General features: G+C 39.4%; 3 protein-coding genes across 3 annotated transcripts in view; all 3 read right to left on the bottom strand.

Moving 5' to 3' along the window:
* Positions 1-27,840, bottom strand: part of LOC115253479 (KAT8 regulatory NSL complex subunit 2) — a 598,461-nt gene that overhangs the window by 499,465 nt on the left and 71,156 nt on the right. The gene's annotated exons all lie outside the window — the stretch shown is intronic.
* LOC109410785 (tax1-binding protein 3 homolog) lies at positions 680-13,619 on the bottom strand. Its single transcript, XM_019684315.3, has 3 exons — positions 13,345-13,619; positions 1,913-2,041; positions 680-1,835 (listed from the first exon to the last, which is right to left on the bottom strand). The coding sequence occupies exons 1-3, from the start codon at positions 13,396-13,398 to the stop codon at positions 1,647-1,649; spliced, it is 372 nt and encodes a 123-aa protein (XP_019539860.1). The 5' UTR covers positions 13,399-13,619; the 3' UTR covers positions 680-1,646.
* The window catches only part of LOC109413486 (uncharacterized), a 54,075-nt gene continuing 43,785 nt past the window's right edge, over positions 17,551-27,840 (bottom strand). The window contains exon 5 of the mRNA XM_019687167.3: positions 17,551-27,712. Within this exon, the coding sequence (XP_019542712.3) occupies positions 26,879-27,712 (834 nt within the window). The 3' untranslated portion in view covers positions 17,551-26,878. The remainder of the gene's footprint in view (positions 27,713-27,840) is intronic.

The raw sequence follows: 27,840 nt of genomic DNA, 5'->3' as shown, positions 1-27,840 counted from the left end.
TTAAATACAAATAATAAACAATAATTTTAATAAGTGTAAGAAGGGTTCTGTTCACCATAGGTGGATTAAATCGGGGTTTTAAATGTAGAATTAGCTCTAAGTTAAAATACACATAAATAAAAACAAAAAAAAACTAAAGGTGTTCCTTCTTTAATCTAAATAGGCTCTAATATATCTGATTGAAGATAACTTGAGAACAGAAGTGGAAAATCTTTGAACATCAACACTAAAATTTATTGACATTGACGTAAAAAAAATACTTTTTTTCGAGAAAAATCCAAAAAGTGTCAATCCATGATAGCTTTTTTCAACGTTCAAAAAGTATCTATGTTTTAATAGCTTGTGAAGCATTTGTATATTGTTAGTGTACGTTCAAAATTTCATTCAATTCAGTTCACTGCTTTCCGAGATATGACAGCTCAAAAATGAGTTGTCTAAAAAATAGCCCAAATTTGTACCAATGCATCATTGCAATGATGCACATATAATAGGTTGATAAACAGTCAAAATTTGAGATTTTTTGATGCTCTCTATGAAAAGTTATAGCATGTTCAACTTTTTTGTGAGAGAAAAAAAAGTTGCCTGTCCCAAACATTTTGGCCATCCCCAGTAGGTAGCTATATATTTTTTTGCAACAAAAGGATTTCTCTAATTTTCTACCAGGTAATGGTGAACTATGTTTACTTTGGCATGCATTCATTCCCATTTAAGGCTATATAAAATTAGATAAACAGTTACTTCTTATCTATTACGAATGTTCGGCTTCCTTGTTTCAATTAGTTAGAATTGATGGGACATTTGCGACTCTTCTCTATGCTAGGCAAATTCGAAATTAGCAACGATTGTTGCATTCAACATATCATTAAGAGGTGAACATGAATTCCTGTTAGAGTAAGATGCTGAATACTTTACTCCAAGACATACATTTTTAACTAATTTTGAAATGAACTTCTGGAAGACTTCTGAATACACTGTTACGATATGGAGATTGTTTGGACCATTGCAAAAACAAACGGCTCATTCTTGTTTTATATTTTTTAAGAACTGAATAAATCTCATTTTTTCACACAATATTCATCATCAGTAAAAATAAAGGTTTTCCAAACATTGAGATACCTATTTCTTATAATCCCTAGAAGTCATAAAACAATGATTTCAATGATTGTTGATGAAGAAAATTATTACGTAGTTGATTGAGTTTAGCTTTAAAAGACTGCTTACTAAGTTAAACCTACAACGAAACATTGAATAAAGTTTATTAAAATCAAAAGTAAACGCAATAGAGAGCTAATTCCCTGTAGTGTATGCATACCCAAACTAGCATAGAGAAAAATCGAATGACCCTACAGCTAAGGATTTTGGTAATAATCTTGTGGAGGTTTCTCAGCTGCTCAATCTACCATTTTTTGTGTCAAGGTTTGCTGTGTAATGAATAATGTAATCTTCATAAAAAAGCTAGCGAATGCACCGTTCAAAACTTTCTTCGAAATTATACTCTAACACGGGCATGATGACCTATCCGGCAGCGGTGCCATACATATATCCACTAAAAGCTAATATATACGATCTAATAGTAGTAATACCTAATTGTAACAAAAAGTCTACGCCTTCGGCTCAGCGACGTGATGTTGTATAGTTGTGTGTGTTTAGGTTGAGGTAACTCCCTTTCGCGCCACCAGCAGATTAAGCACCGGGTTTTTCCTAATATAGCTGACGGCCTTCTTGTGGGTAACCATGGTGAAGTCGTACCCGTTGCATTGTAAAATTTTATCATGCATTCGCAGGCCGGACTTTGCCGCGGGACTTCCTTCGTGGACCTCCGTTACGTAGATACCCTGTGAAGAAGGTTTGGGTTATCTGATTGAGCTTAGTTTTATCGAAACACCATGTTGTTTCATGGCAACAGACTTACGTAGTCAGTATATCCCTGAGGACTTTTCTTAAAGTCTTGATCGATGCCTCCACCGATTTTGAAACCACACTTCAGCACCTCGCGACCTTCTTCGTCTACATCTTTTTCCTTGTGCAGGGTGATGGGAATCTGGAATGGAAATGTGCAAGATTTTTTGAAACAGTTGATTGCTGAAAGTATGAGTTTATAATATATGTGGACGTGTCCACCTCCGCTCTTTCTGGCTGTGAACACACAAAACGTTTTATGAAAACGTTCTAAATACATAAATAAATGAAATCACAATATTGCATCCAAACTATTGATATAAACATTATTTTAAAAAATGAGGTACATTAACGATAGAACCATTGGAATGTTCCTGATTAGATCCCAGGCTATTTTTTCTGGTGGATTTATAGTGAACTGGGAGAGCTCTTGGGCTGTTCCAAACAATAACGAGTAAAATCTACAATGGATCTCACGTCAACCAAACATTTAGAAAGGAATTAATCGCGAGCGTTGAAGGATCCAACGTACCTCGAACCTTGTCAGAAAGACATATTTGTTCAGGAAGCAGTCAATATCCAAGGATATCCCTTACCAGATTGTTTTACAATAAATTTATGGAGGATCTTCAAAAACTTAGCTGAAAACCTCGGAAGAAATCCATTTAGCTAGAGTTAGGTTCGCGCCAGAGATTCTTCTATGAACTCCCGTTGGATTTGGAATTATGGCATTGGAAATCGATAAACGGGTACACTGCTGAGCAATTTATTTCCAATATGGCCAAGAGTTCTTTTATGTTTCACTATTAAGGGGACTTCTTGATACCAGAGTAACACAGCACGCGTATTAGTTTACTGTTCAAACTACAACTCAATGCATGTCTTTATTACAGGGTTTATATAGGGGTATTCGTACAGGTGTATACATGTCACAGTTGATATTGATAGAGTTAAGTAACTCAGAGAATATGCTAAATACCACAGGTCTAAACCAGACGTATATCTGGACACTACAGTACCTTTCCTCTTAAGCTTAAACCTAATACCCATTTGAGATTCATTTAAATCTTATCGAATTCAACACTCTTATATCCTAGTTCAAAAATTTAAAAGAAAAACATTTCATGCAAACTAATTAAAAGCTTAATCCATTCAAGTTCAAAAATATACAAAATTGTTATCCACTTTTTTCTTCTTGTTCCGCATTGATCGCCTGACTATAGATCTATCACTTCGTTCTGAGGTATTTGTGCTCTGCATCGACGACGAACGTAACGCATCTGGGTGGGCTTCACTTCGTGACGGTGGAGGTGCTTCGAAAGAAGAGCCAGGTATTGGAAGATCGAATTCCTCCTCTGAACGGTCCCAGCTTCTCTTCGTCCCACGCCTTGACACCGACTGAAGCGCCACTTTGCGCCGTTCAGTCTTCGCAGGCACCCTCAGTTGCCCCTTGTGGGCCGAAACTGGGTGAGATCCGATCGCGATCTGAAACATATTTTTAGAAAGTCTTTTAATAAATTTTGCTTCAATCCATCGCTGACACTCATTATCCCTAAAATTCCTATAATATACCTTGTCCCCGATTACCAACTTTGTAAAAGGATCTGGGTTATCATGCTCAATCAAAGGCTCAATTGGGTTTAATTCAGTGGATATTGGTCTCTCAGTTGACTGATGTTGAAATCGATTTTTGGGATTTACTAAATCTATCAATGTTCGGGGCTTGTATCCTAAAACCTTTTCCGAAGGATATTCTCCTGTTGATGTCAAACAGCTATTTCGGTAATTGAATAGGAAATAATTCAATCGGTCCTGTAAATCCAGATTTCTAAATTCACTATCCATAAGAAACTTTTTCAAGACTTCTTTCGTCACCCTTACCAAACGCTCCGCTTGTCCGTTACTTTGAGGGTGGTATGGAGGACTTTTCAATACTTGAATACCTTGCCTCTCAAAAAAATCTACAAATTGTTTTGAGTTAAATGGTGGCCCATTGTCGGTCACAAGTATGTTTGGTAAACCGAACCTGGCGAAGAAAGCAATGAATTTTTTTATAACCTTTCCTGCATCTGATCCAAACCTCATCCAATCAATCTCCATCCATTTAGAATGGCTGTCAACAATCAACAAAAAGGTTTGTTTTTCAAAATAGAAAAAATCAGCATGAATTCTACCATAGACTTTATTAGTTGGTGTCCATTCACTGAGAAATTGCTTTTCAGAAACAACTACCATTTTCATGCAAATATCACAATGTTTCACATACGATTCCACATCATCATTCATACCGAACCAATAGACATTAGTGTGGGACACCAAAATACATTTTACTCCTGTTGAGTTCCATTTTGGCCCCATATCAACTGTGCAAAATTTCAGCTCGATCGGAGAAACTATATTTTAGCGCCAGCCGTTTTTAATTTTCATACGATTTACTATGGGGAAGATCACTTTTTTAAAGAAAAATCACCACAGGTTGCCCCTTAACCCCTAAAAATATAGCGATGAATGATTTCTGTTGGAAATTGTACGAGGAACAAACCCTCTGAAGACCGCAAAGCGATCGAAGACATGTGGAAAAAGTTATTGACTGAAAACCGAATGACATGCCCACGCTGTTTAACACGTAAGGAATAACAATAAATAATAAAATCTCGTCATTTTATCGATCGGGTAAGGCTTAATAACTTTTTCCACGAATGTCGCATCGCTTTGCGGTCTTCGGTGGTCTGATTCCTCGTGAAGTTATCTACAGAAATCATTCAACGACTTATTTTTAGGCATCAATGGTTGACCTCAAGCGATTTTTCTTTGAAGAGGTAAATTTTCCCCATAGTAAATCGTATGAAAAACTAAGAATGGCGGGCGCTAAAATATAGTTTTTTCGATCGATCTGAAATTTTGCACAGTTGATATGGGACCAAAATGGAGCTCAAAAAGTATACAGGAGTTGGAGTTTTTCCATTTTTTATATTTTCCCATATAAACCGTGTACCAGGCTAATAGACATGCTTCCTGGCTTGCTGTTTCATCTTTACTATCCCCGCGTGATTGGCATGAAGGAGTTTTAGCAGCTTTCTTTGCAACGATCCTGGTATTACCACCCGATCCTGGAAAAGTAAACAACCATCCACCTCCTCCAAATCATGATGCTGAGAGTATATATCCCTGAAGCATTTATCGATTCGCTCAGGTCACCCGTTTTTAATAAAAAACATTATTTGTTGTAGATATAAATCCTTAGTAGTCTCTTGAGCTATCATCTCAAAATCGATTGGGAAATCGTTAGAAAAATTTAGACTTTTAATGCAATGTTTTTCAAAATTACCAGGGACCTCGTCTTTCAGCGGAAATCGCGAACAGAAGTCTGCATTTCCCATCTTTTGCGAGGGCCTGTATATGATGTCATATTCATAAATTGCCAATTCCATAATATAACGTTGCAGCCGGGTAACGAAAATGGAATTTCGTCCTGGTTTTCCAAGTATCCCAATCAATGGCTTATGGTCGGTAAAGATGGTAAACTTTTGCCCATATAAAAACTTGTGGAACTTTTTGACTGTCGAAACCACAGCTAAAGCCTCTAAATGAAGTATGGGATACGACCTTTGGGCACTATTTAGGGAAAACGAGGTAAAACATATGGGTTTTTCCTCTCCGTCAACAACGTGGGATATAACTCCTCCGAGACCGTAAGATGAAGCATCACTGCTGACTACTATCGGCTTTTTGGGATCATAAAGAGTTAAGATATCAGCATTAAGCAACATTTTCTTACATTTTCTAAATGAGTCATGACACGGTTCGGTCCATTCAAATCTAGCATCCTTTCGCAACAACCTGTACAAAGGGCTTAAAACCGATGACAAATTTGGCAAAAATTTCCCATAAAAATTGATAAGCCCTAGGAATGCTTTTAACTCTGTTGAGTTAGTCGGCGGTTTTGCTTCCTGAATTGTCTGAACCTTTTCGGGATTTGGCAAAAGACCCTGTTCCGTCACAATATGACCAAGGTAGGGTAACTCTTCAACGAAAAATTTGCACTTTTTGAAGTTCACTTTAATGTTAGCTTTGTTCTGTTCTGTCTAATACGAGTAATAATTTGTTGTGGCAGTCATCAAAATCTTTTCCAACGATCAACACATCGTCAAGATAGCAAAAAACAAAATCAAGGCCTTCTAAAATCGTGTCCATGATCTGCTGGAATATCGCAGCACTGGAGGATGCCCCCTGAGGTAGTCGATTATATGAATATAGTCCTTTAAGGGCGGACGGGACGGTCGGGAAAATATCCGCCATTGCTCTTTTGCTACTAAGATGGTAATCTCTGATTCTACTTCATATTTTGCAACAAAAACCTATCACTGTGTATGCTCACTTGCAGTGCATATGCTGATTGTTTTTCAGCATCTTCAGTGCGATAGAACTCGAGATTACCATCTTCAAAATCGCGAGGCAAATTGTTAGAAAGAGAGGCAAGATAGGAAAAATAACACGGCGTCCCGTTTCACCTTAATTGTGTTTGTTATAACAAATTGTCTAGATTTCTCCGAAAGATTTAGCTGAGTGTAAGCTGTAGTCAAATCAAGGGCACAATACACTTTACATCCCGCTATAGATGCGAATAGATCCTGAGCAGTAGGAAGAGGATATGTGTTAGGAATTAACACCCTGTTGATGGACACCTTACAGTCTATGACCAGTCGAATGTCATTATCCTTTTTAATGACTACTACAACTGGTGACGCCCACAAACTGGTCTTCACTGGTGTAATGATGCCGTCTTTTTCTAGCATATCGAAGTGATCTAACACTTTTTCTTTCAAACGGTATGGCACTTCGTAGGCTTTTTTGAAAATCGGAGTGTTCTCTCGAAGTACCAAATCTGCCTCAAAACCAACAATAGGTTTCAAAATCCCTTTTGAACAAATTTGAATAAGTGGTTTTAATATCACTCACAATTTTTTCTTTGTTATCTTGAACCACAGCATTGTTAATAGACACAAAAGAAGAAAACTTATTCCTCCATCCAGCACAAAAAACATCCAACCAATCTCTGCCAATTAAAGAGATAAAATTATGTTTGCCATCCAAAATGATGAGCTCTACTTTAGCAGTTTTTCCATTGACTGAAACTGTTACATAAACTTTTCCAAAAACTTCAAGATTAGAGCCGTTAATAACAATTAATTTTTTCTACAGTTTCGCAATGCAATATGGCTGAAACAGCTCATGAACTCTTTCTTGCTCATCACGGATACGGCCGATCCACTATCGACCTCCATTGAAACTCTCTTTCCTTCAATGCTGGCCTCAAGGAGACAAGGTTCGCTAACACTATTAATAGACGCCACCATGAGACAAGGATATTCACCTGAATCGTCACTTCCGCTGCTATAATCCACGTTTAGTCGCTTGAAATACTCGTGCACCCGTTCCGTTTTGGCGTTGTTGTCTTCTACAAATTTCACCGTATTTTTCTGGCTGTTTTTATAACGGTAGCAGTTCTTTTGTATATGACCCTTCATTTTACAAAAATGACAAGTAAAATTTGCATATCTTCCACGGCTAACTGACCTATCACCGGACCGCGATCTTTCGTTGTACGTCCTACGTCCTCCACGGTAATCATTACTTCGGCTACGCTCCCTATCGCGATATCTATCTCTGCGGCCATCTCTGTGGCCCAACCGGTGCTTAACTGAATTTACAGAAACCTCGGAATTAATTGCACGTGCTTGGGAAACCGTAATCTCGCTATTTTTAATCAATCGTTCAGCATTTCTAGCAGTCAAGTTCTCTTCGTTCTGAAGTTCTCTGTCATACACTCCAAACACCAATTGATCACGAATGGCGTCGTCGCGATGAGTGCCGAATTCGCATGATTCAGCCAACAATTTAATCGCGAGTACGAAATTTTCTCCCGTTTCAGAAGGACCCTGTTTCCTACACCTAAACTTGTATCGGAGGACAATAGTAGAATCGACTTTGTCGTACCTCTCTTTCAACTTCTTCGTGATGTCTTCGTAGGACAAAGTTTTCAAATCTGTGGCCGGGTACAATAGTTTAATCTCTTCGAAAACTGTTATGCCAGCTAACGTGATAAAAATATCTTTTTTACGGTAAGGCTCAATTTTGTTAGATGAGAAAAAATGCTCAACCATTTCAACGTAATTTGTAAAAGACGAGCCTGGCACGTACGGGTCAATGGATCCAATCAACGCCATTGCACCTGATAACACAATCACAGAGTGCAACAAAGGTTAACAGCTCAATATATAATAGAAAAGCAAATGGAGGCACGTACCTTTTTACTCGGCGATTAAATGGTGTCCAACGAGGCGTCCAAAGATGTTTCCGGCTCCAGGGATGCGCAGCAATACCTCCCGAATCGGTAGACCGTTTTTCCTGAAGGGATGTCACACACAGACCTCAGCTTAGGATTCGTAGAAATGCTCACACCACAGGTATTTTTCCCCACACTTCAATTTTCAAATGGATTTTACTGCTCAACAGGTAATTCTAAAACACCTTTAAACACCAACAAAGCAGCCTTCAAAAAGCTACAATTTAACTTTCTCAAAACTCTATGCACCTCAACATACAAAGATGGCGCTACAAAAGCGCAGCCCAGAAAAATAATGAGATGGCGGGTAGCGTCGCAAATCGACCGGCATTTAATTCCGCGCTTACTTCTCACTTCGCCAGATCACACCACTAAATATCACCTTACAGCCTTTTCTTTCTTTGAACCGCCTTGCGATACTTACGCCAAGACCCCAATCACTTCAAGGCTTTCTGCAACCACTTTAAATAGCACCACACGACCGATCACAGCAACAACTAACAGCGACCGACGGGCTTGAAACGAGTTAATAGACTAAACTGAAGGGCGTTTTGCTGTAGAATTCCTACACAAAGCAATCAACACTTCGAACGCTATCAAATACAGCCCAATTCCGTACACTATGCACAATAGCACTTCCAAACCGATTGTCTGTACTGCTTTATCCTCGTACCACTTTTATGTTTCACTATTGAGGGGACTTCTTGATACCAGAGTAACACAGCACGCGTATTAGTTTACTGTTCAAACTACAACTCAATGCATGTCTTTATTACAGGGTTTATATAGGGGTATTCGTACAGGTGTATACATGTCACAGTTGATATTGATAGAGTTAAGTAACTCAGAGAATATGCTAAATACCACAGGTCTAAACCAGACGTATATCTGGACACTACAAGTTCAAAATTAAGAAAAGTTACTTGCTCTAATTCACATTTCTCCATGTTTTTTGAACAGATTCAGCTAAGATACTCCCAAATATTGGCACATTATATACTAAGTTTCCAAAGATATATACTATATAGCAGGAATTTTGAGACCCTTTGTCTCGCGGTGCACTTTTTGGGAACAAACTGCCATGCGGTGCACTTGATCAAAATTTTTATGAGATAACATTTTAAGATTATCAAAATTGCCGGGAGTTGTGATGTCCTTCGCAGGACGAAATAATTTTGTCACAAGTCAATTCTAAGATTTTTTTTTGACTAAATTCTTATCAGAGTCATGATCTGGTTTTTTGGCGAAATTATTGTCTGGTTGATGGTAAAATTTCAGTGTATTCCTGACGAGCGAAACCTCCACAAAGCTCTGATCTCTGCAATTCTGATATGTTTTTCGTAATTATTATCTTTGAAAGATTTTAGGAAGTGTTCGAAGAAAACAGTCTTTAAAATAGAAGCCAGCTTTCAGAACTTGAAAATACCTCCTGAATTATCTGGGGAAAATTGCCAGAAAATCATATACTTTGTGTATGATTCGTGGTGGTAAATAACTTTCAAGATAAATAAATGATACCTTTTCAGATTCTCGAAAATACTAGTTATTTTACTTTTGATATTTTTGACTAAAGTTCTGCAAAATACGTTTTAACATTGTAAGACTTTTGGTACTGGGGTTATTTTTGATGGATTTTTTTCCAGACATTCCATAAGGGTTTCTTTTTGGAACTTCTTTAGAAACTACTCTAGGAATGCTTTGCAAGATCTCTCACAAGATTTCTTCCGATTTTTTTCACGTCATTTTTTATTTCTCCCGAAAATTCTGCCAGATTTCTACCGGCATTTTCTCAAGGTTCGAAGAATTCTTTACGGGATTCTTCCTTGAGAATCTTCAAAGGTTTCCTGAATTCCAACCGATTTCTCCTGGAGTTTCTCACGGGGATCATACAGAAATTCTTTCTAGAATGTTTCCTGTTATTGCTCTCAGAGCCCCTCAATGATTTTTTTCGGAGTTCCTTCTGCGTTTTGTCCAAAAGTTTCGCTCAGGATGTATGTACCCATAGTTTGAGAAACGCTGTCTTATGGGGAAATTCAGCTGGGATGTTTCTTATAGGTTCTTGTGAGATTTCATTTAAAGTTTCGCCTGAGATTTTCCTCAGAAGAATTTTTCTCAGAAAATTCCGTCCCTTGTCGGTCCTGAGATGCTTCTCAAAGTTTTTCCGAATTTATCCTGGAATTCTTCGGAATGGCCTATTTGGGATTTCTGCAGGAGCTATTGCTGACGATTCTCATGGAAATTTTCACGTGTTTTTTTTTAGATGTTTTTCCAAACAGATCCTCCTTCTTCTTCTCTTCATCTACGTCCGCACTAGGATTTGGCCTGCCTTGCTTCACACTAAGTCTTTGAGCACTTCCACAGTTATTAATTTAACCCTTTGGAGCCGGAGGGGTCATATATGACCCCGGCGATGAAACCGAGCCTAACAAACGTGTTCGACACCAGCGAGATTGCGTCGACAGCGGCGAAAAAAATCGGCTCCAAAAGGTTAAGGGCTAACTGGAGACCCAGTCTTTCCCTCATTGGAATTTCTTAAATAGTTGAAAGAAATTCCGCTTATACCTGTTGGAGAAATCTCGGGAGAAAATTCTGAGTAAAACAGGTACATCTTGCAAAATGGCCCTGGGTGTAATCTCGGGAGGAAATATTAAGGAAATTCAAAAAGGTATTTCTGAAAACCTGAGAGAAAATGCCAGGGAGGAGCTACGGGCGAAATCCCGCGAGGAAGTCCAAGAGAAACATCGACAAACTCTCTGGAAGAACTTCTGCAACAATCTCCCAAACATCCCGAGAGAAACTTGGAAAGCAATCTCAAAAAAACATCAAGAGAAACTCCTGAAGGAATTTTGGAAGGATTTTCGGAAGGATTTGGAAGGATATCGGAAAAACCTCTGGAAGAAATTCCCTGGAGGTACTACCGCAGAGGCCGCGTGAAAATGTCCTGCAGAAATGCTGCGAGGAACTCTGGTTGAAATCCCAAACTCTTCATTACACATTTTCAAAAGTTCCCTTAGAAGTCAACAACTTTTTTAGAGATTATTAAAAAGTCGAAGAATCTTCGACGGATTCCGGGAATTTTATAGCAATTTACATACTGTTTTCAGCAAACTTAATCAAAAATATTGCAAACTTGTTGAATTCATTGAATTTATCTAATTCTCTCTCTCTCTCTCTCTCTCTCTCTCCTTGGCGTTACGTCCTCATTGGGACAAAGCCTGCTTCTCAGCTTGTTCTATGAGCACTTCCACAGTTATTAACTGAGAGCTTCCTCTACCAATGATAATTTTGCATGCGTATATCGTGTGGCAGGCACGAAGATACTCTATGCCCAAGGAAGTCAAGGAAATTTCCTTTACGAAAACATCCTGGACCGATCGGGAATCGAACCCGTCACCCTCAGCATGGTCATGCTGGATACCCGTGCATTTACCGCCACGGCTATATGGGCCCTTTTTTATCTAATTGTAAGAAAGACATATAATTTAGTTTCCTTGTCCATTGAACAGTGGATCTCAAACTTGAAGCAAAAATCTTGTCAATTCGAAAATTAACCTTCCTAATGCATCACGCTGAAAACAACCCGCTGACGTAGTGTACGGTTCGAGTAAAAAAATGACGCTAATGCACAAGCGGTGCACAAACGAATTCGAGAGGTTCAGATGCTCAAAGATTTCCAGTCAAATCCCTGAAGGAATTCCTGGAAGAACTCAAGAAGGAATCTCCGAAGGATCCCTGGAGAAATCATTGAAAAAGTTCCTGGAGGAATCCCTGATGGAGTTTATATAGGAATCCATCAAGGAATTCCAGGAAAAATCCCACAAACAATTCTAGGAGAAATTCCTGCAGGAATTTATGAAGAGTTTTTGCAAAAAGCCATGAAGAAATCTCCGAAGGAGTTCCTGGAGCAGTCCCTGAAGGAGTTCCTTTAAAAATCAATGAAGAAGTTTCTGGAGAAATCCCTAAAGAAATTTGAGACGAAAATCCTGAAGGAATTCAGAAGAAATCTCTCCAGCAATTCCAAGGGAAATTCTTCGAAGATTTTAAATAAAGAAAAAATTCTTAAAGGAATTGCTAGAGGAATTCCTTGGAGGATTCATTGATTGGGTTTTTGGAGGAATTCATAAAGAAGTTTATGAATAATTTTCTTCAGGAATTCCGAAAAAAAAAATCAAAAAGAATGCCAGTAGAAATTCCCGAAATAATTCCTGCAGGAATGCCTGACAGTCCCTAGAGAAATCCCTGGAAGAGTCCCTGGAGAAATCTTTGGAGGAGCTCTTGGAGGAAGCTCTGAAGAAGTTCCTGGAGAAACCCTGTAACGAATAAAAAAAAAAAATCTTGGAAGAACCCCTGGAGGAGGTGTTTCTGGAGGAGTTCCTCAAGGAATTTCAATAGAAATTCCTTAAAGAGTTTCAGGAGAGATATCTTAAGGAATAGTGTGAAGAATTAGCTCTTAGTTAAAGTTCATGTATATGATGAAATGAAAAAAGGGATTCATATGAAATTTTTCTACCCTTCGATACCAATAAAGATAACTATTTATTATAATAATTCAACTATTGAAAATTGAATGATGGCGATCCTTGTGTTTGATAGCTTACAAAGCAACACTTGGGTAGTTAGAACCATGCAACTTTGAAACGATGCTGTTCTCATCTGGTGTTTTATAATAAAAAAATATCTGAAAACAATACTTCAAATTTACTCCAGGAATATCATTATCATATCATATTTAGCTCTTGTGAGATCTAACCAATAACAGCAAGCGAGCTAGTCGTAGGATCTTCAAATATAAAATTTTGGTATTGTTCATATGGATTTCCAAATTATTACTAATTTGTATTCCTGAATTATAACAACTCAGTTATGAATCAGCTTAGAATAACATTTCCAAACAACATATAAACTTTTGCATCTGAAATCATTTCGTAAATTGATTTATAAACAAAACATCAGGGTTGTATTCGTGAAATGCGACCTCCAACGAGTTCATACCAACCTGTTAACCAACTCAATCAGATTGGCAACATTGCCCCATACTCCAGCAGAAGCTATAGCAGCACTCGTTCGTTCGTTTCATATGCATCATTCATTGTACTTACGCTGAGGCACTCCATCGCGGTCCCCGCCTGGTGTTGAAACGCCATTTTTGCCATTATGATGCGTCTATCAGCCGGTGGCCCCTTCTTCAAGTTGTAATAGGTAATCGGTGGTCACTATGCGTTCCAATGCAGCCAATTAATCACGGTTCGGACAGCTATTTATCCAGGTTTTGGACGGCTAAAAAAGACGAGTAAAATTTGTTGCTGACGAATCGCACCACACCAATCTTTGCACTCTTCTGACAATACGAACGGACAATGCATATTGGTGTTGTATTTACCGACTGTGGTGGAAGTTATAATACACGCAAACTAATGCAACACTGGAGATCAATGTGAATGAATTCACAAGCTATACTATGGTATGCTATGTTTTTGTTAATCTTACACGAAGATATACATACAAAAAATGTAATTAAATTCTGTTTGAAACTTAGGACGTTTTATTAGTTCTGCTCATTCGACAACATTTTGTAATTGTTTAATCTAAGTTTCAAACTTTTTTGTTTTCACGGAAATAGTTGCAGAATAACATATTATTTTCATATATGTCTACTAATACCAATGTCATGACTCATATATCATACCCCTTGAATCGCTATCAAATACATTGCGCAACATTTTCTGACAGGAGACACTATAATGCAGCATACACACGTGTAAACGCGTATTGCAAATTATAGAACTGTTCAAGTAAATCGGTGTTCTGTTCTGTTCTTTCCTTCATCGATTTCAAGTTGGTGAAACGTTAACAACATCTGTCTCCGTTCGAGGATAGTCGAGGGCAAAACCCCGCAAAATCTAGTGCTATTTCACATTTTTATTTCGTTCAGAAATTGCCTGGACGAATTCATGAAAGAATTCCTGGAGAGATTCCAAAAGTAATTCCTAGAGGAATTCCAGAAGAAATCCCTGGAGGATTTACAGAAGGAATCCCTGGAGGACTTCCAGAAGGAATCCCTGGAGGACTTCCAGAAGGAATCCCTGGAGGACTTCCAGAAGGAACCCCTGGAGGAATTCCAGAAGGAATCCCTGGAGGACTTCCAGAAGGAATCCCTGGAGGACTTCCAGAAGGAATCCCTGGAGGACTTCCAGAAGGAATCCCTGGAGGACTTCCAGAAGGAATCCCTGGAGGACTTCCAGAAGGAATCCCTGGAGGACTTCCAGAAGGAATCCCTGGAGGACTTCTAGAAGGAATCCCTGGAGGACTTCCAGAAGGAATCCCTGGAGGACTTCCAGAAGGAATCCCTGGAGGACTTCCAGAAGGAATCCCTGGAGGACTTCCAGAAGGAATCCCTGGAGGACTTCCAGAAGGAATCCCTGGAGGACTTCCAGAAGGAATCCCTGGAGGACTTCCAGAAGGAATCCCTGGAGGACTTCCAGAAGGAATCCCTGGAGGACTTCCAGAAGGAATCCCTGGAGGACTTCCAGAAGCAATCCCTGGAGGACTTCCAGAAGGAATCCCTGGAGGACTTCCAGAAGGAATCCCTGGAGGACTTCCAGAAGGAATCCCTGGAGGACTTCCAGAAGGAATCCCTGGAGGACTTCCAGAAGGAATCCCTGGAGGACTTCCAGAAGGAATCCCCGGAGGAATTCCGGAAGGAATCCCCGGAGGAATTCCGGAAGGAATCCCCGGAGGAATTCCGGAAGGAATCCCCGGAGGAATTCCGGAAGGAATCCCCGGAGGAATTCCGGAAGGAATCCCCGGAGGAATTCCGGAAGGAATCCCCGGAGGAATTCCGGAAGGAATCCCCGGAGGAATTCCGGAAGGAATCCCCGGAGGAATTCCGGAAGGAATCCCCGGAGGAATTCCGGAAGGAATCCCCGGAGGAATTCCGGAAGGAATCCCCGGAGGAATTCCGGAAGGAATCCCCGGAGGAATTCCGGAAGGAATCCCCGGAGGAATTCCGGAAGGAATCCCCGGAGGAATTCCGGAAGGAATCCCCGGAGGAATTCCGGAAGGAATCCCCGGAGGAATTCCGGAAGGAATCCCCGGAGGAATTCCGGAAGGAATCCCCGGAGGAATTCCGGAAGGAATCCCCGGAGGAATTCCGGAAGGAATCCCCGGAGGAATTCCGGAAGGAATCCCCGGAGGAATTCCGGAAGGAATCCCCGGAGGAATTCCGGAAGGAATCCCCGGAGGAATTCCGGAAGGAATCCCCGGAGGAATTCCGGAAGGAATCCCCGGAGGAATTCCGGAAGGAATCCCCGGAGGAATTCCGGAAGGAATCCCCGGAGGAATTCCGGAAGGAATCCCCGGAGGAATTCCGGAAGGAATCCCCGGAGGAATTCCGGAAGGAATCCCCGGAGGAATTCCGGAAGGAATCCCCGGAGGAATTCCGGAAGGAATCCCCGGAGGAATTCCGGAAGGAATCCCCGGAGGAATTCCGGAAGGAATCCCCGGAGGAATTCCGGAAGGAATCCCCGGAGGAATTCCGGAAGGAATCCCCGGATGAATTCCGGAAGGAATCCCCGGAGGAATTCCGGAAGGAATCCCCGGAGGAATTCCGGAAGGAATCCCCGGAGGAATTCCGGAAGGAATCCCCGGAGGAATTCCGGAAGGAATCCCCGGAGGAATTCCGGAAGGAATCCCCGGAGGAATTCCGGAAGGAATCCCCGGAGGAATTCCGGAAGGAATCCCCGGAGGAATTCCGGAAGGAATCCCCGGAGGAATTCCGGAAGGAATCCCCGGAGGAATTCCGGAAGGAATCCCCGGAGGAATTCCGGAAGGAATCCCCGGAGGAATTCCGGAAGGAATCCCCGGAGGAATTCCGGAAGGAATCCCCGGAGGAATTCCGGAAGGAATCCCCGGAGGAATTCCGGAAGGAATCCCCGGAGGAATTCCGGAAGGAATCCCCGGAGGAATTCCGGAAGGAATCCCCGGAGGAATTCCGGAAGGAATCCCCGGAGGAATTCCGGAAGGAATCCCCGGAGGAATTCCGGAAGGAATCCCCGGAGGAATTCCGGAAGGAATCCCCGGAGGAATTCCGGAAGGAATCCCCGGAGGAATTCCGGAAGGAATCCCCGGAGGAATTCCGGAAGGAATCCCCGGAGGAATTCCGGAAGGAATCCCTGCAGGAATTCCAGAACGATTCTCTGGGGGCATTCCAGAAGTAATCCCTGGAAGTATCTGGAAGGAATCTCTGCAACAAATTCAGAAGGAATCCGGAAGTATTCCAGAAGGAATCCCTGGAGGTAAGAAGGAATCTGGAAGAATTCCAGAAGGAATCTCTGGAGATATTCCAGAAGAAATCCCTGGAGGGATTCCAGAAGAAATCCCTGGAGGAATTCCTGAAAAAATCCCAGGAGGAATTCCAGAAGAAATCCCTGGAGGAATTCCAGAAGAAATCCCTGGAGGAATTCCAGAAGGAATCTCTGGAAGAATTCCAGAAGGAATCCCTGAAAGAATTCCAGAAGAAATCTCTGGAGATATTCCAGAAGAAATCCCTGGAGGAATTCCAAAAGAAATCCCTGGAGGAAGTCCAGAAGAAATACCTGGAGGAATTCCTGAAAAAATCCCTGGATGTATTCCAGAAGAAATCCCTGGAAGAATTCCAGAAGAAATCCTTAAAGTAATTCCAGCAAGAATCCCTAAAGAAATTCCAGAAGGAATCTCTGGAGGAATCTTGGACGAAACTTCTGATAACTTACCCAGGTAACCACTATGCATTTAAACAAGCCGTATTTCAGCATTATATCTTCATTCCACCTGCTTTCTGCTCTATCATAGCAGTTCAACTGCTAAACTGTACTAAATTAGCAACTGAACTGCTACTGAAAATGTGACAGCTGTTGCGTAGCATTTCAAATGCACGATCTTTTGGGGTCTTCTAGCATGAAAATACTGCCCAGCACATTCGAAATTGCATGAATTACCTCTTTTGGAAGCGCAAAGTGAAGAAAAGAGAAATGGGAGAGAGATAGAAAAAACGGCGAGATGAGAAATGTGGAATTATACACATATTTTCGTTTTCATTTTCGATAGTCTGAGTGATAAGCATTAAATCAGCCGTATATTGGGCCAAAACCTGCATTTAAGCAGCACTTATGGCGCATATACGACTTATTTCCATTTTTTGACCTGCTGTAAAGGCGCATTTCAACTGCTTACTGGTTACCTGGGTAGTTAATCCTTCATATCGTGGGGATTTATGAACTACCGGATAGGCATTTCTTTCGCAAAGAAAACAGATCACTCGGTCCGCCTCACTTTTCTACTACTCACTCCAATAGTTTTATTATTACAACGGGTACTATACATCTACGTATTATTTGGGGTCTTTTTCTCTTGTTTCTCTCCTGTTCAAAGCTTCGAAGCTTCCCCTGCAATGTGCCTGAATTATATTATCCATTCCGCAAAATTGATTGGTTTCTTCGCGCGTTTTGGGCCTACCAAGCCGATTAAATATTTATTTAGTTATAGTTTGAGTTGCTTGCGATAGTGAGTCGTTTTATTGATATTTCCTTTCCTGATTGATAAACGAACTTTATAGGATCAAAGATCATAATGCATTTTGGTAGCGTTTTGTTATGACGTGGCCGTTTAGCTTTATTGCGTATATCGCGGAAGTTGCTTATCGATCAAGTTTGATTTTATATTTAAATGGGGTTTCGTTATAATTACTAATTTATGTGTGTAAATCAGTTACAATAAACACATCCTACTTGCATCCAAAATGGTAAAAACTTGATGGTTTTGTTTTTGGCTTTGCACAATTGCAATTTGGAATCTTTGAATACCATATTCATTGTTTTTATTGCGACACTATAATAAATACACTAAATATTCTATATGGCGGCCTAATATGTCTAGTATACAGACGGATTTTGAATCGAAAAAAAAAACAAACTTTCTGATGATGATTAACATTTTGACGATAACGTTTTACGTTTCGCAACTTCAATGGCAAATGATAATGTAACAAGCATCGAAAGGAATACGGTTGTATTTGGTATAACGAAATGACATTTTGTATTGGCTGGCATTCATCGCTTGGATTTTGGACTAGTTTGCAAATGGTTCAGTAACTTAATTGTTCACCTTTCAAATTCAAACGTAACATGTTTGACGTTTCCTTACTATCGCAGTTTTACTCCGCTTGACTAAATACATTTTGATTAGCATAGGTAACAAGATTGAAAGGTTATCTTACCCTGACCATTGGGCCTGGGAAAATCTCAGAATGAAATTCGTGAGGAATCGCCAAGGATTTCCTTGAGAAATATTCAAAGGAATTCCTAAAGAATTCGTAGAAGAAATCCTGGTGAATTATCAGAAAGAATTCCTGAAGACATCCCCAAAGCAAATTCCGTATGATTTGTACCAATTGCTGGAGAAATTTCAGAACGAAATTCCAGTTAGATGAATCGTCCAAATTAATTCGTGCAGGAATTCTTGAATCTTGGAGGAATCCTCGGAAGAATTTCTAGAAATTCCCGAAATAACCAGAAAGACTTCCTATTGAAATCTTTGGATCACTTCCGTAAGGAATTTCCGAATAAATTCCTTGATGAAGCTCCGAATGAATTAGATAATTTACTAGAGGATTTTTTAGGAACTCCTGGAGGTTAAGATTCTTGAAAGGTTTCTCTGAAGGTAATGCTGGAGAAAAGATTTCTTTAAGCAACTCTGAGAGTAAACCTTAGAAATTTCGTGACGAATGCCTAGATCAATTTCTGGAGAGAAGTCTAGAGTAATTTCTGGAAAAATAACTAGATAAAATCTTGAAAGAAATGCTGGACGTATCCCTAAACAGTAGACTTCTTCTTGAACTAATCCCTAAAGAATAAAAAAAATGAATATTCGGAGGAATCCCCAAACGAATTCCTAAATAATTCATTTGATGGAATTCCAGAAGGAATCCCTGGAAGATTTCTACAAGAAATCCCTGGAGGACTTCCAGAAGGAATCCCTGGAGGAATTTCAGAAGCATTTCATTTCCTGGATGAATTTCAGGAGGAATTCTAGAAGGAATCCCTAGAGAAATTCCAGAAAGAATAGGATGAATTTTAGAAGGAATCCCAGGAGAAGTACCAGAAGGCATCCCTGGAAGATTTCCAGAAAGAATCCCTAGAGGAATTCCAGAAGGAATCCCTGCAGGAATTTCATAAGGAATCCCTGGAAGAATTCCATAAGGAATCCCTGGAAAAAATCTAGAAGAAATCCCAGGTGGAATTCCAGAAGGAATCCCTGGAGAAATTCCAGAGAGAATTCTGGAATAAATCCTAAAGGAATTCCAGATGGAATCTCTGAAGGAATTCTAAAAAGTAATCTCTGAAGGGTTTTCTGAAAGGAATCTCTGAAGCAGAAAGAGTTTCTTGAAATGATTTCTAGATATTCTCGAAAGAACCAGAAAGACTTCCTGTTGGAATCTTCGAGGCACTTCCGTAAGGAATTCCTGGAGAAATCCCAGAAAAATCTTATGGTGCTCCAAATTCATGATTGTTTAATAAAAATAGAGTGTACCTCTAAGAATTGCTTCAAGAGTACTTCTGAAATTTCTCAAAGAATTCTGGAATTATTGCAGGATATTTGGAATTGCCTTCAAGTTATTTTTTTTAGTCTTTTCCAGGAATTTTTCTAGACTTTTCTCCAGAAATTCCTCAACAGATTGCAGAGAAGTTCAACTAGCGAATCCTTCAAAACTTTCATCAAAGATTACTCCAGTTAATTTTTCACTAATTCCTCAAGAAATTCTTGCAGGAAATTCTCCAGAAATTCCTCCAGCGATTCCTTAAAAAAATCAGATTTTTTTTGCAAGGATGCCTTATGACATTTTTGTAGGAGCTCTTCGAGAGGTTCCTTCCGGGTTTTTCTCCAGAGATTCTCTCCGATATTACTCCAGAGGTTCCTCTAGAAAGTTTTCACGAGATTCGCCTCAGAAGTACCTCAAATATTCCTCCAGTGATTGCATAATAAACTTCTCTTGGGATTCATTGAAACCTTCCTAAGGAATTCCTTTAGAATACTTTCCGGGGACCCTTCAGGAATTCCATCGGATATTCTTTCGGGGATTCTTTCAGAAATCACTTCCGGATTAATTTGTTGTCGTTTCTCCAGGAATATCTCAAGAAATTCTACATGTAATAACTACAGAGCATTCTTCACATTTCCTGGCGCTGGCATTCCTTTGGAGATTCCTTCAAATTCAAAAATTAAATTTTAAACAACATATTTTAGTGATTCCTTCAAGAGCTCTTCCAGATTTGTTTCAAATTTCTGCTGGCTTTTCCTCCGAAAATTCCTCTTGCGATTATTTAAGAAAATGTTACAGGGATTTCACACATTTTTCAAGAAATTCTTTTAATAACTCATCCAGAAATATCTGCAGAATATGCTGCAATAATCTCTTCAGAAATTTACGCACTTAGTCCTGAATTGCCTGTTCGGAACTTTTTTGACAAAAATAGAACAGCAGAACTACTTGGGTTGCTTCGGTAATCGATTTTACTGAGGTTCAGGACACCAACTTTCAAAAACGTTTGTACATATGGATTTATTAGAGAATTTCTCCAATAACTTTGGCTGCTGTTTCTGCTCGAATTCCTGCCTAAATTAGTTCAACGATTCCTTCGGATTTTTTCAGCGATTCCTAAAGAGTGTTCTTCAGAAATCTCTCTAGGCAGTGTTTTAAAATACTTCTCCAGGATTTTTCCCTTGAATTCCTCCAAAAGTTTCCCGTAAAACTCAGGAATTCTTCCAGAGCCATCTCAAGGAGTTTCTTCAGATGTGCCCCAGAGATTCCTGCAGAAAATCTCAGAAATTGTTTCAAGGAATTTTGTTTTTTTCAGAAATTTTCAGGTTTTTTTTTTCTTGGAATCTCCTGAGGGTAGGCTCCAAGAATTCCTTTAGAAATTCCTTCAGGGAATACTTGAAAAATTTCCCGAATTTTTAGTGTAATTTCATAAAGTATTTCTGTGAAATCATCAGTGAAGAAGTATCTGATAGAATTAAAGGAGTAATATCTGAAAGAATCTTAGCAGATATTTCTGAAAGAACCGCAGGATAAGTACCAATAAGAAACCTTCCAAATACTTCTTCAGTAACCCATGACAGAATTTTGAGATTCCTGGTGGAGCTTTTAGAATAATTTTCCAAAGATGAATTTTTGAAAAAGCTTTTGGTGAATTTCTGAAAACAAAACTCCATGAAAGAACTTCTGATGAAATCCCTTGCTGACATTCATAGAAAACTTTTTAAGCTCCTGAAGGTGTCTCTGAAAATATTTCTGGAGGAATTCCTGATGAAGTTTCAGAAAGCATCCGTGGAGAAACTTTTAAAAATATCCTTGAGGGATTTTTTGGATAAACCTTCTGTCTAATGCTTTATTAAAGTTCATAGTTTTTTGATTTTCTAAAAGTATACCCGAAAAAAGTTGTGAAAGTTTTTTTTTGTAATTCTCAGAAGAATGTCTAGAGAAATACGTAAACTTCTGCAAAGTATGATATAAAAATCTCCCGAGAATTTCCAAAGAATTTTCTGTAGCAGTTTCTAGGGAACATTTCTAGAGAAATTTCTAAAGGCATCTTCAGCAGTTCTTCCAGGGTTTGCTTCAGTACATCCTCCAAGAATCCCTTCAGAAACTGATGTATGGATTTATTCCCTTCTTCAATACCTTTGTCTGCAGTTTCTGCTCGGATTCCTGCAGAAAATATTTCAAGGAGTCTTTCAGAACATTTTCTGAGGCTTACTTTAGCAATTCTTGAAGAGTGTCCTTTAGAAATTTATTCAGGGATTCCTTGAATTCCTTCAAAAGTTTCCCATAAAATATTTCCTCCAGACCTGTCTCAAGGAGTTCCTCCAAAAACTCCTCTAATGATTACTTCAGATTTTCAGATTTCATGTCAAGGAGTTACTTCAGGCAATGCCCAGATATTCCTGCAGAAATTCTTCCTAAGATTACTTCATAAATTGCATCAGAGAATTATGTTCAGAAATTTTTCATTTGTTTTGGGAATCTTCAGAGGTTGGCTTCAGGAGTTCCTTTAGAAATCCGTTCAGGGAATCCTTGAAAAATTTCTCCAATGTAATTTCTTGAAGTACAGAAGAAAGATATTTCTGGAGGAGCTCTTGGAAGAATTTTCTAAAGAATTGCTGAAATTTTTTTGAAAAAGCTGTAGATGAATTTCTGAAAAAAAAAACTGCATGAAAGAGATTTGGCTGATCTTGCTGACATTCATAGAAAAATCCACTCCTAATGGTCTCTGGTAATATTTGGAGGAATTTCTGAAGAAGTTTCAGAAAAAATCCGTGGAGAAACTTCTGAAAGAATCCATGAAAGATTTTTTGAATAAATTTTCTTTCTTATTTCTGTAGAAATGAATCTGTAGATGAATATCTGAAACAGTCATAAGGAAATTCCAGAAAAAAATCGTAGAAGGTAAAACCAAAAGGAACTGCTTGAGAAACCCTTGGTGGAATTCATTAGAGGAATTTCTAGCGGAATTTGTGTAGTTTGAAAGAATTCCTGAAGGATTCTCTGAAGGAATCCCAGGAGATATATTTGAAGGATCCGCATGATCAGTATCGATAAGAATCAATCTTCAGTAACATATTACAACATTTTGCAAGGATTTCCTGAGTTTCTGACAGAATTTTCCAAAGAATTGTCGAAGAATTTGACATTCCTTAAAATCCTTAAGGTGTCTCTGGAAATATATCTGGAGGAATTCCTGAAAAAGTTCCAGAACGAATCTGTGGAGAAACTTCTGAAAGAATCCTTGAAGGTTTTTTGAATAAATCGTCTATTTTCTGTAGAAATTTCTGAAGATATTCTTTAAAAAATCTCTGGAGGAATATCTGAAAGAATCATAGGAAAATTCCCGAAATATCTTAGAAGGTGTTACTGCGCAAATTCCTTGAGTAAAACCTGGAAAAAGTGTTTGAGACACCCTTGGTGGAATTCCTTTAGGAATTTATTAATAAATATTTGTAGAAATTTCTGGAGGAATCCCTTATTAAAACTCATAGATTTTTTAAACGAATACCCTGAGGAATTCGTGAAAGCCTTTTTAAGCAATTCTCAGAAGAATGTGTAGAGAAACATTTAAACTTCTGTAAAGTATGGTAAAAAAATCTCATGAGAATATCCAAGGGAATTTCTGTAGCAGTTTCTAGTAAGCATTTCTGGAGAAATTCCTAAAGGCATCTTTGGAAGTAATCCTGGAAGAATTTCCAGGAAAGTACATGAGGAACTCCTAAAGGAATCTCCGTATGTATTTCTGTGTGAATCTCTGGAGCAATACATGCTAGGAGTCGTGGAGAAATTTATTGAAGAATCCCTGAATGAATTTTCGAAGGAATCGATGGAGAATTCCTAAAAGAATCTTTATATAAGTTTTTGAAGGAATTTTTAGAGATATTCTTGAAGGGCAAACGTCCATAAAATTCGTCATGCTTTGAAGAAACCGGGAATAGGTATCAGCAAAATGTGGCGACCTATACTCAAATTTCAGAAGTCCCATACAAAAATTTGCATCAGAGGAAACGGGGGGTTTAAAATAGATAATTTTTGCGAGACACATTTTATGAATCTTCTCAACAATTCTAGAAGAAATCCATAAAAGGTTCTCTATAGAAATTCTTAGGAAAATTAATGGAGGAATATCTGGAAAAATTTCCAAAGGAAACTTGGGAGATATTGCGTACCAAATCTTTGGTAAATTATCTTAAAGCACTTCTGAAAAAAAAAATCTGTAAGAATATTGAGAAGATTGTTAGAAGGACTTTGCGGAGAAATTATGTAAGAATTGATGGCGTTACAAGCAAAGGGGTGTAAGTGACAAAAACCCACTTTCGAGTAACTGAGGTTTGAAGTTTTTGACCAATTTTTCATCCCATACAAAATGTATGGAGTTTCAAAATCAACCCAATTTTCTCTGATTTATGGTAATTTTTCCAATCATCGTAGAAACAATCTTAAGAAAGTTCCTGAAAGCTTAAAATCTGAGGAATTTCAAGATATGCTCAGTTAAAAATCTACAAAATAGTCACTTACACCCCTTTCTGGGCCCCTCAATTGGCTTCTTTAGTGGTGTTGAGATAATCCCATATTCTGAATCTGCATGCCAAACTGAGCCGAAATCCAAATTTTCATCAATTTTGGTGCCCGGGAACCTATTTAAAAATCAATTTGAAGTTTGTATGGAAGCGATTTGTCGAATCACCCCTCGTCGCATTTTGTACTGAGCGGAGCTGTCAAGCAGTTGCCCAGCTGTCAAAAGGTGATTTCAAAAAATCTCTTTGAAATTGATTTTAGATAGGGTATCGGGATGCTTCGTTGGCATAGTCCCCTCGTTCGGCCTATTTTAATCTTAACCAAAAACTCAAACAAACACGCCGAACTGGATATCGGAAAAGCTTTGCGCCAAGCAACTGTAACATTTAGTTTCAATTTTAGCACATTGGAGTATTAAAATTGTATGAAAATGTCACTTTGTTTAGCTTTTGTAGACGCCGAAGAATCATGGCTTAGTGGGTAGTCTATACACATGATCATAAATGGCATGATTCTGGAATATTTCGAATTGCCTTTTCAATAACTGAACATTTGATGCGACGGTCAAAGATGCTATTATGAGTTTGTATGTTTGTTTTTAACGAATAATAACTATTTTACAAATTACATGTGGGCCGAATATTGAGGACATTTTTTCACTATGTACCCAAATCTTGGCCCATCAGTAAAGTGACGTCAAAAACACCTATAAAGTGACGCCAACAACATTGCTTGCGTTAGAACCAGAAATAACGAACAGAAAGATAGATTTTGTGTGCGGTGACTGTAAAAAATATAACACAATAATCGGGTTGCATTGTTTTCGTTACTAAAAAAGAAAGAACTTTAGTTTAAGTGGTTTATTTATAGTTTTTTGAAAATTTGGCTCCGATAATGTAATTTGAAAGTATAATTGGTGAACAAACAGAGATAATACCTCAGCAGAAATATTGAAAAAATGAGATAATAAGTGGCTCTAGTGCATGGAAAGCAATAGGCCAACGTTGTATCCACTAATAGGCCAATTTTTGTACCATAGACCAACGTTGCATACCATCACATCGAATCTTTTCAACTAAGTTAAGTAAATTCTTGAATATTTACGTTAGTTTACTTCCAATTGGTGAAACATGCATTGCCTAGAGTGCGTAATAGGGTCAACATATTATTTCTAGTGCTATTAATTCATGAGTTATGGTCAAAATTGTCAAGGCGGTTTGCAAATTAGGCCAAGGAATGATCCATATACCCTATCAAAATAATGTTCTAAAAATCTGAAAAAAAGCATAGCGGCTCAGAAAAAGGTGCTCTATCGTTTAAAAATAAAAAAATCATTTAATTTTTCTTAATTTAAAACCCCAATTGTAAACTCTTGAATCAAGAGTCTTGATATTATGCAAAATCGCTGTAAGAATCCAGGCATTCTTACAGCGATTTTTTTAGAATATCATCCTTGGATGGTTTTCTGAAATAATCCATTGGGAATTTTTTATGCCTGCAAGGTTTTCCAGAAATATGTCAGATGAAATATCTGAAGGTCTCCGGAAAGAAGCACTTGAGAAATTCATGAATGCTTCTGAAGGAATCCGTGGAAAATTAGCTAAAAGAAATTCATGGTAGAATCTCTAGAAGAATTCCAGAAAAAAAAATTGTTATATTATTTTGAATATTCAGTAGGATCGGGAATCCTACTATCCTAATTATTTGTCATTGGATAGGGTATTCGTAACGGGAGTTTAACCGGAGGTCTGGCAAAGGAATTGTAAAAAAGTCACCAAGAATACGAACGGAAATCCTCCAAGAATGTCATACGTAAATTGTCATGAAAATAGTCCAAAGCGAAGATCTATAAAGTATTACAGTAAGAAATGCCTAGGGGCGTTCCATGATCGTTCCGTGTGGCTTTAGGAGGCGTGAGGGAATCCCATGGGGTAATCATCCAAGGGGTTTCAGGAGCGAAACATCGGTTTTCAGGGAGTTTCAGGTGGTTCCAAGATCGTTCCAAGAGTATCACAGGGGGCTCTAATGGTGTTCCATGGTGCTCCAAAGAGTGTCAGGGTGGCCCAGGGATGTTCCAGGGATGTTTCAGGGTGTATCGGATGGTTTCAGGGGCGTACCATGGGTTTTTCAGGGAGTTTAAAGAGGTTGCGATAGTGAGCAAACGTTAAACTGATACCAATATGATCCGAATAGATCCTTCAACTAATGTATCCGCTGTATAATCTGTTTTCGCATAAGAAGAATATGGGAGCATAGGATTATAAACCATGTCTTCCCTTATTATGCATTACGATCCCATTGGAGCTTTCCATGTCTTCTATTTATTAACTTCTTCACCAGTCCCCGTCGAAGGCTACCAAACCTGTGAAAGTCCCACAAATTCCAGACTTTTCCACCAGTATGTAATGATGCCTTCACAGCCAGCGAAAAATACCAACTATTTTGTAACACAAGGAATGTAACAACAAAATAAGGAATTGAACGTATTGAACACTTTTACTTCTAGAACCGTTAAAACATACAGAGACCTGCCAAGTCTAAAGCCGTGCGATCTCAGTAAGGTTGGACATTTGTTTCTTATTCCCTGTCCCGGATCCACTCGATCCACCCCCCAAACTGGAATAGTATCCGGACTTGTCGTGCAGTATCTCCATCGCACTGGTGGCTGCCTTTCCACCACCACCACCACCACTGGAACTCGAAGGACCCTCGATGCACTCGCAGGCCAGGCTTTGATCCGATATGTTGTACGGTGCGAGCAGGTTTTCGGTCGACTTGGTCGTGATGGTGGTCGTCGTGGTTGTCGTTTCCTGCAGGAACTGCGTCGGTGGAGGTGCGTAGTTCTCCACATCTACAAATGCGGAGTACCGTTCGTAGCCGTTCTTTCTCGGAATGGAGTTCCTATGCTGGATGGTGATGGTAGTTTGGGTCCTAGTCTGGGCCGCAGGAATGTTCGCTTTGTTCATCTCCAGGTAACCGTAACCGTACCCATAGCCTCCGTATCCTTTCATTGCGAGGTTGTCCCAGGACTTGGGCTTGTGAACCGGAGGCCCGGCGTACATGGCAATGGGCTGGATTTGGCCGGTATGAGGATTGATGTACTTTTGTACGTAGTAGTGGTGTTGATGGGTGTGCGGCCGGCTCGGACCCGCAGAACTTGTCGCCGGGGGCTTCTTGTGGGCCGAATTAGCCGAAGCGGACGTTGACTCGCTGTGCGGTTCCCAATACAGCGTATCGGTACTGATGGAAGTGCTGTAGGATGCTGGCGAATTTTCCGCAGCCGGATTGAACTCGCTGGATGTGCATGAATGAAGACTACAATGACTGGTTAAGCTAGCGTTTAGGTCGTAAACTTTGGCATGGTGATGTTCCTGGAGAAAGAGGGATGCAAATGGGAGAGATGCAAAAAATATGGCGATAAGGATCGAGAGGAACTAGCCCAAAAGTCAAAATACATTCTGTAGTACTAGGGATATTAGGTAGAGTTCTACACGGTGTA

Source organism: Aedes albopictus, chromosome 2 (genome assembly GCF_035046485.1).
Source record: "Aedes albopictus strain Foshan chromosome 2, AalbF5, whole genome shotgun sequence".
Classification (NCBI taxonomy): domain Eukaryota; kingdom Metazoa; phylum Arthropoda; class Insecta; order Diptera; family Culicidae; genus Aedes; species Aedes albopictus.
Note: the sequence above shows the minus strand (reverse complement) of the source record. Positions and strands in the feature narration are given on the sequence as shown.

What these genes read in the sequence shown, in the direction of transcription:
- LOC109410785 (XM_019684315.3), bottom strand. Translation starts at nt 13,398, where the DNA reads ATGGCAAAAATGGCGTTTCAACACCAGGCGGGGACCGCGATGGAGTGC. An exon ending in CCGCGATGGAGTGCCTCAGC is followed by an intron (nt 2,042 to 13,344) that starts GTAAGTACAATG and finishes TTTCCATTCCAG; the next exon opens with ATTCCCATCACCCTGCACAA. An exon ending in CTCAGGGATATACTGACTAC is followed by an intron (nt 1,836 to 1,912) that starts GTAAGTCTGTTG and finishes CCTTCTTCACAG; the next exon opens with GGTATCTACGTAACGGAGGT.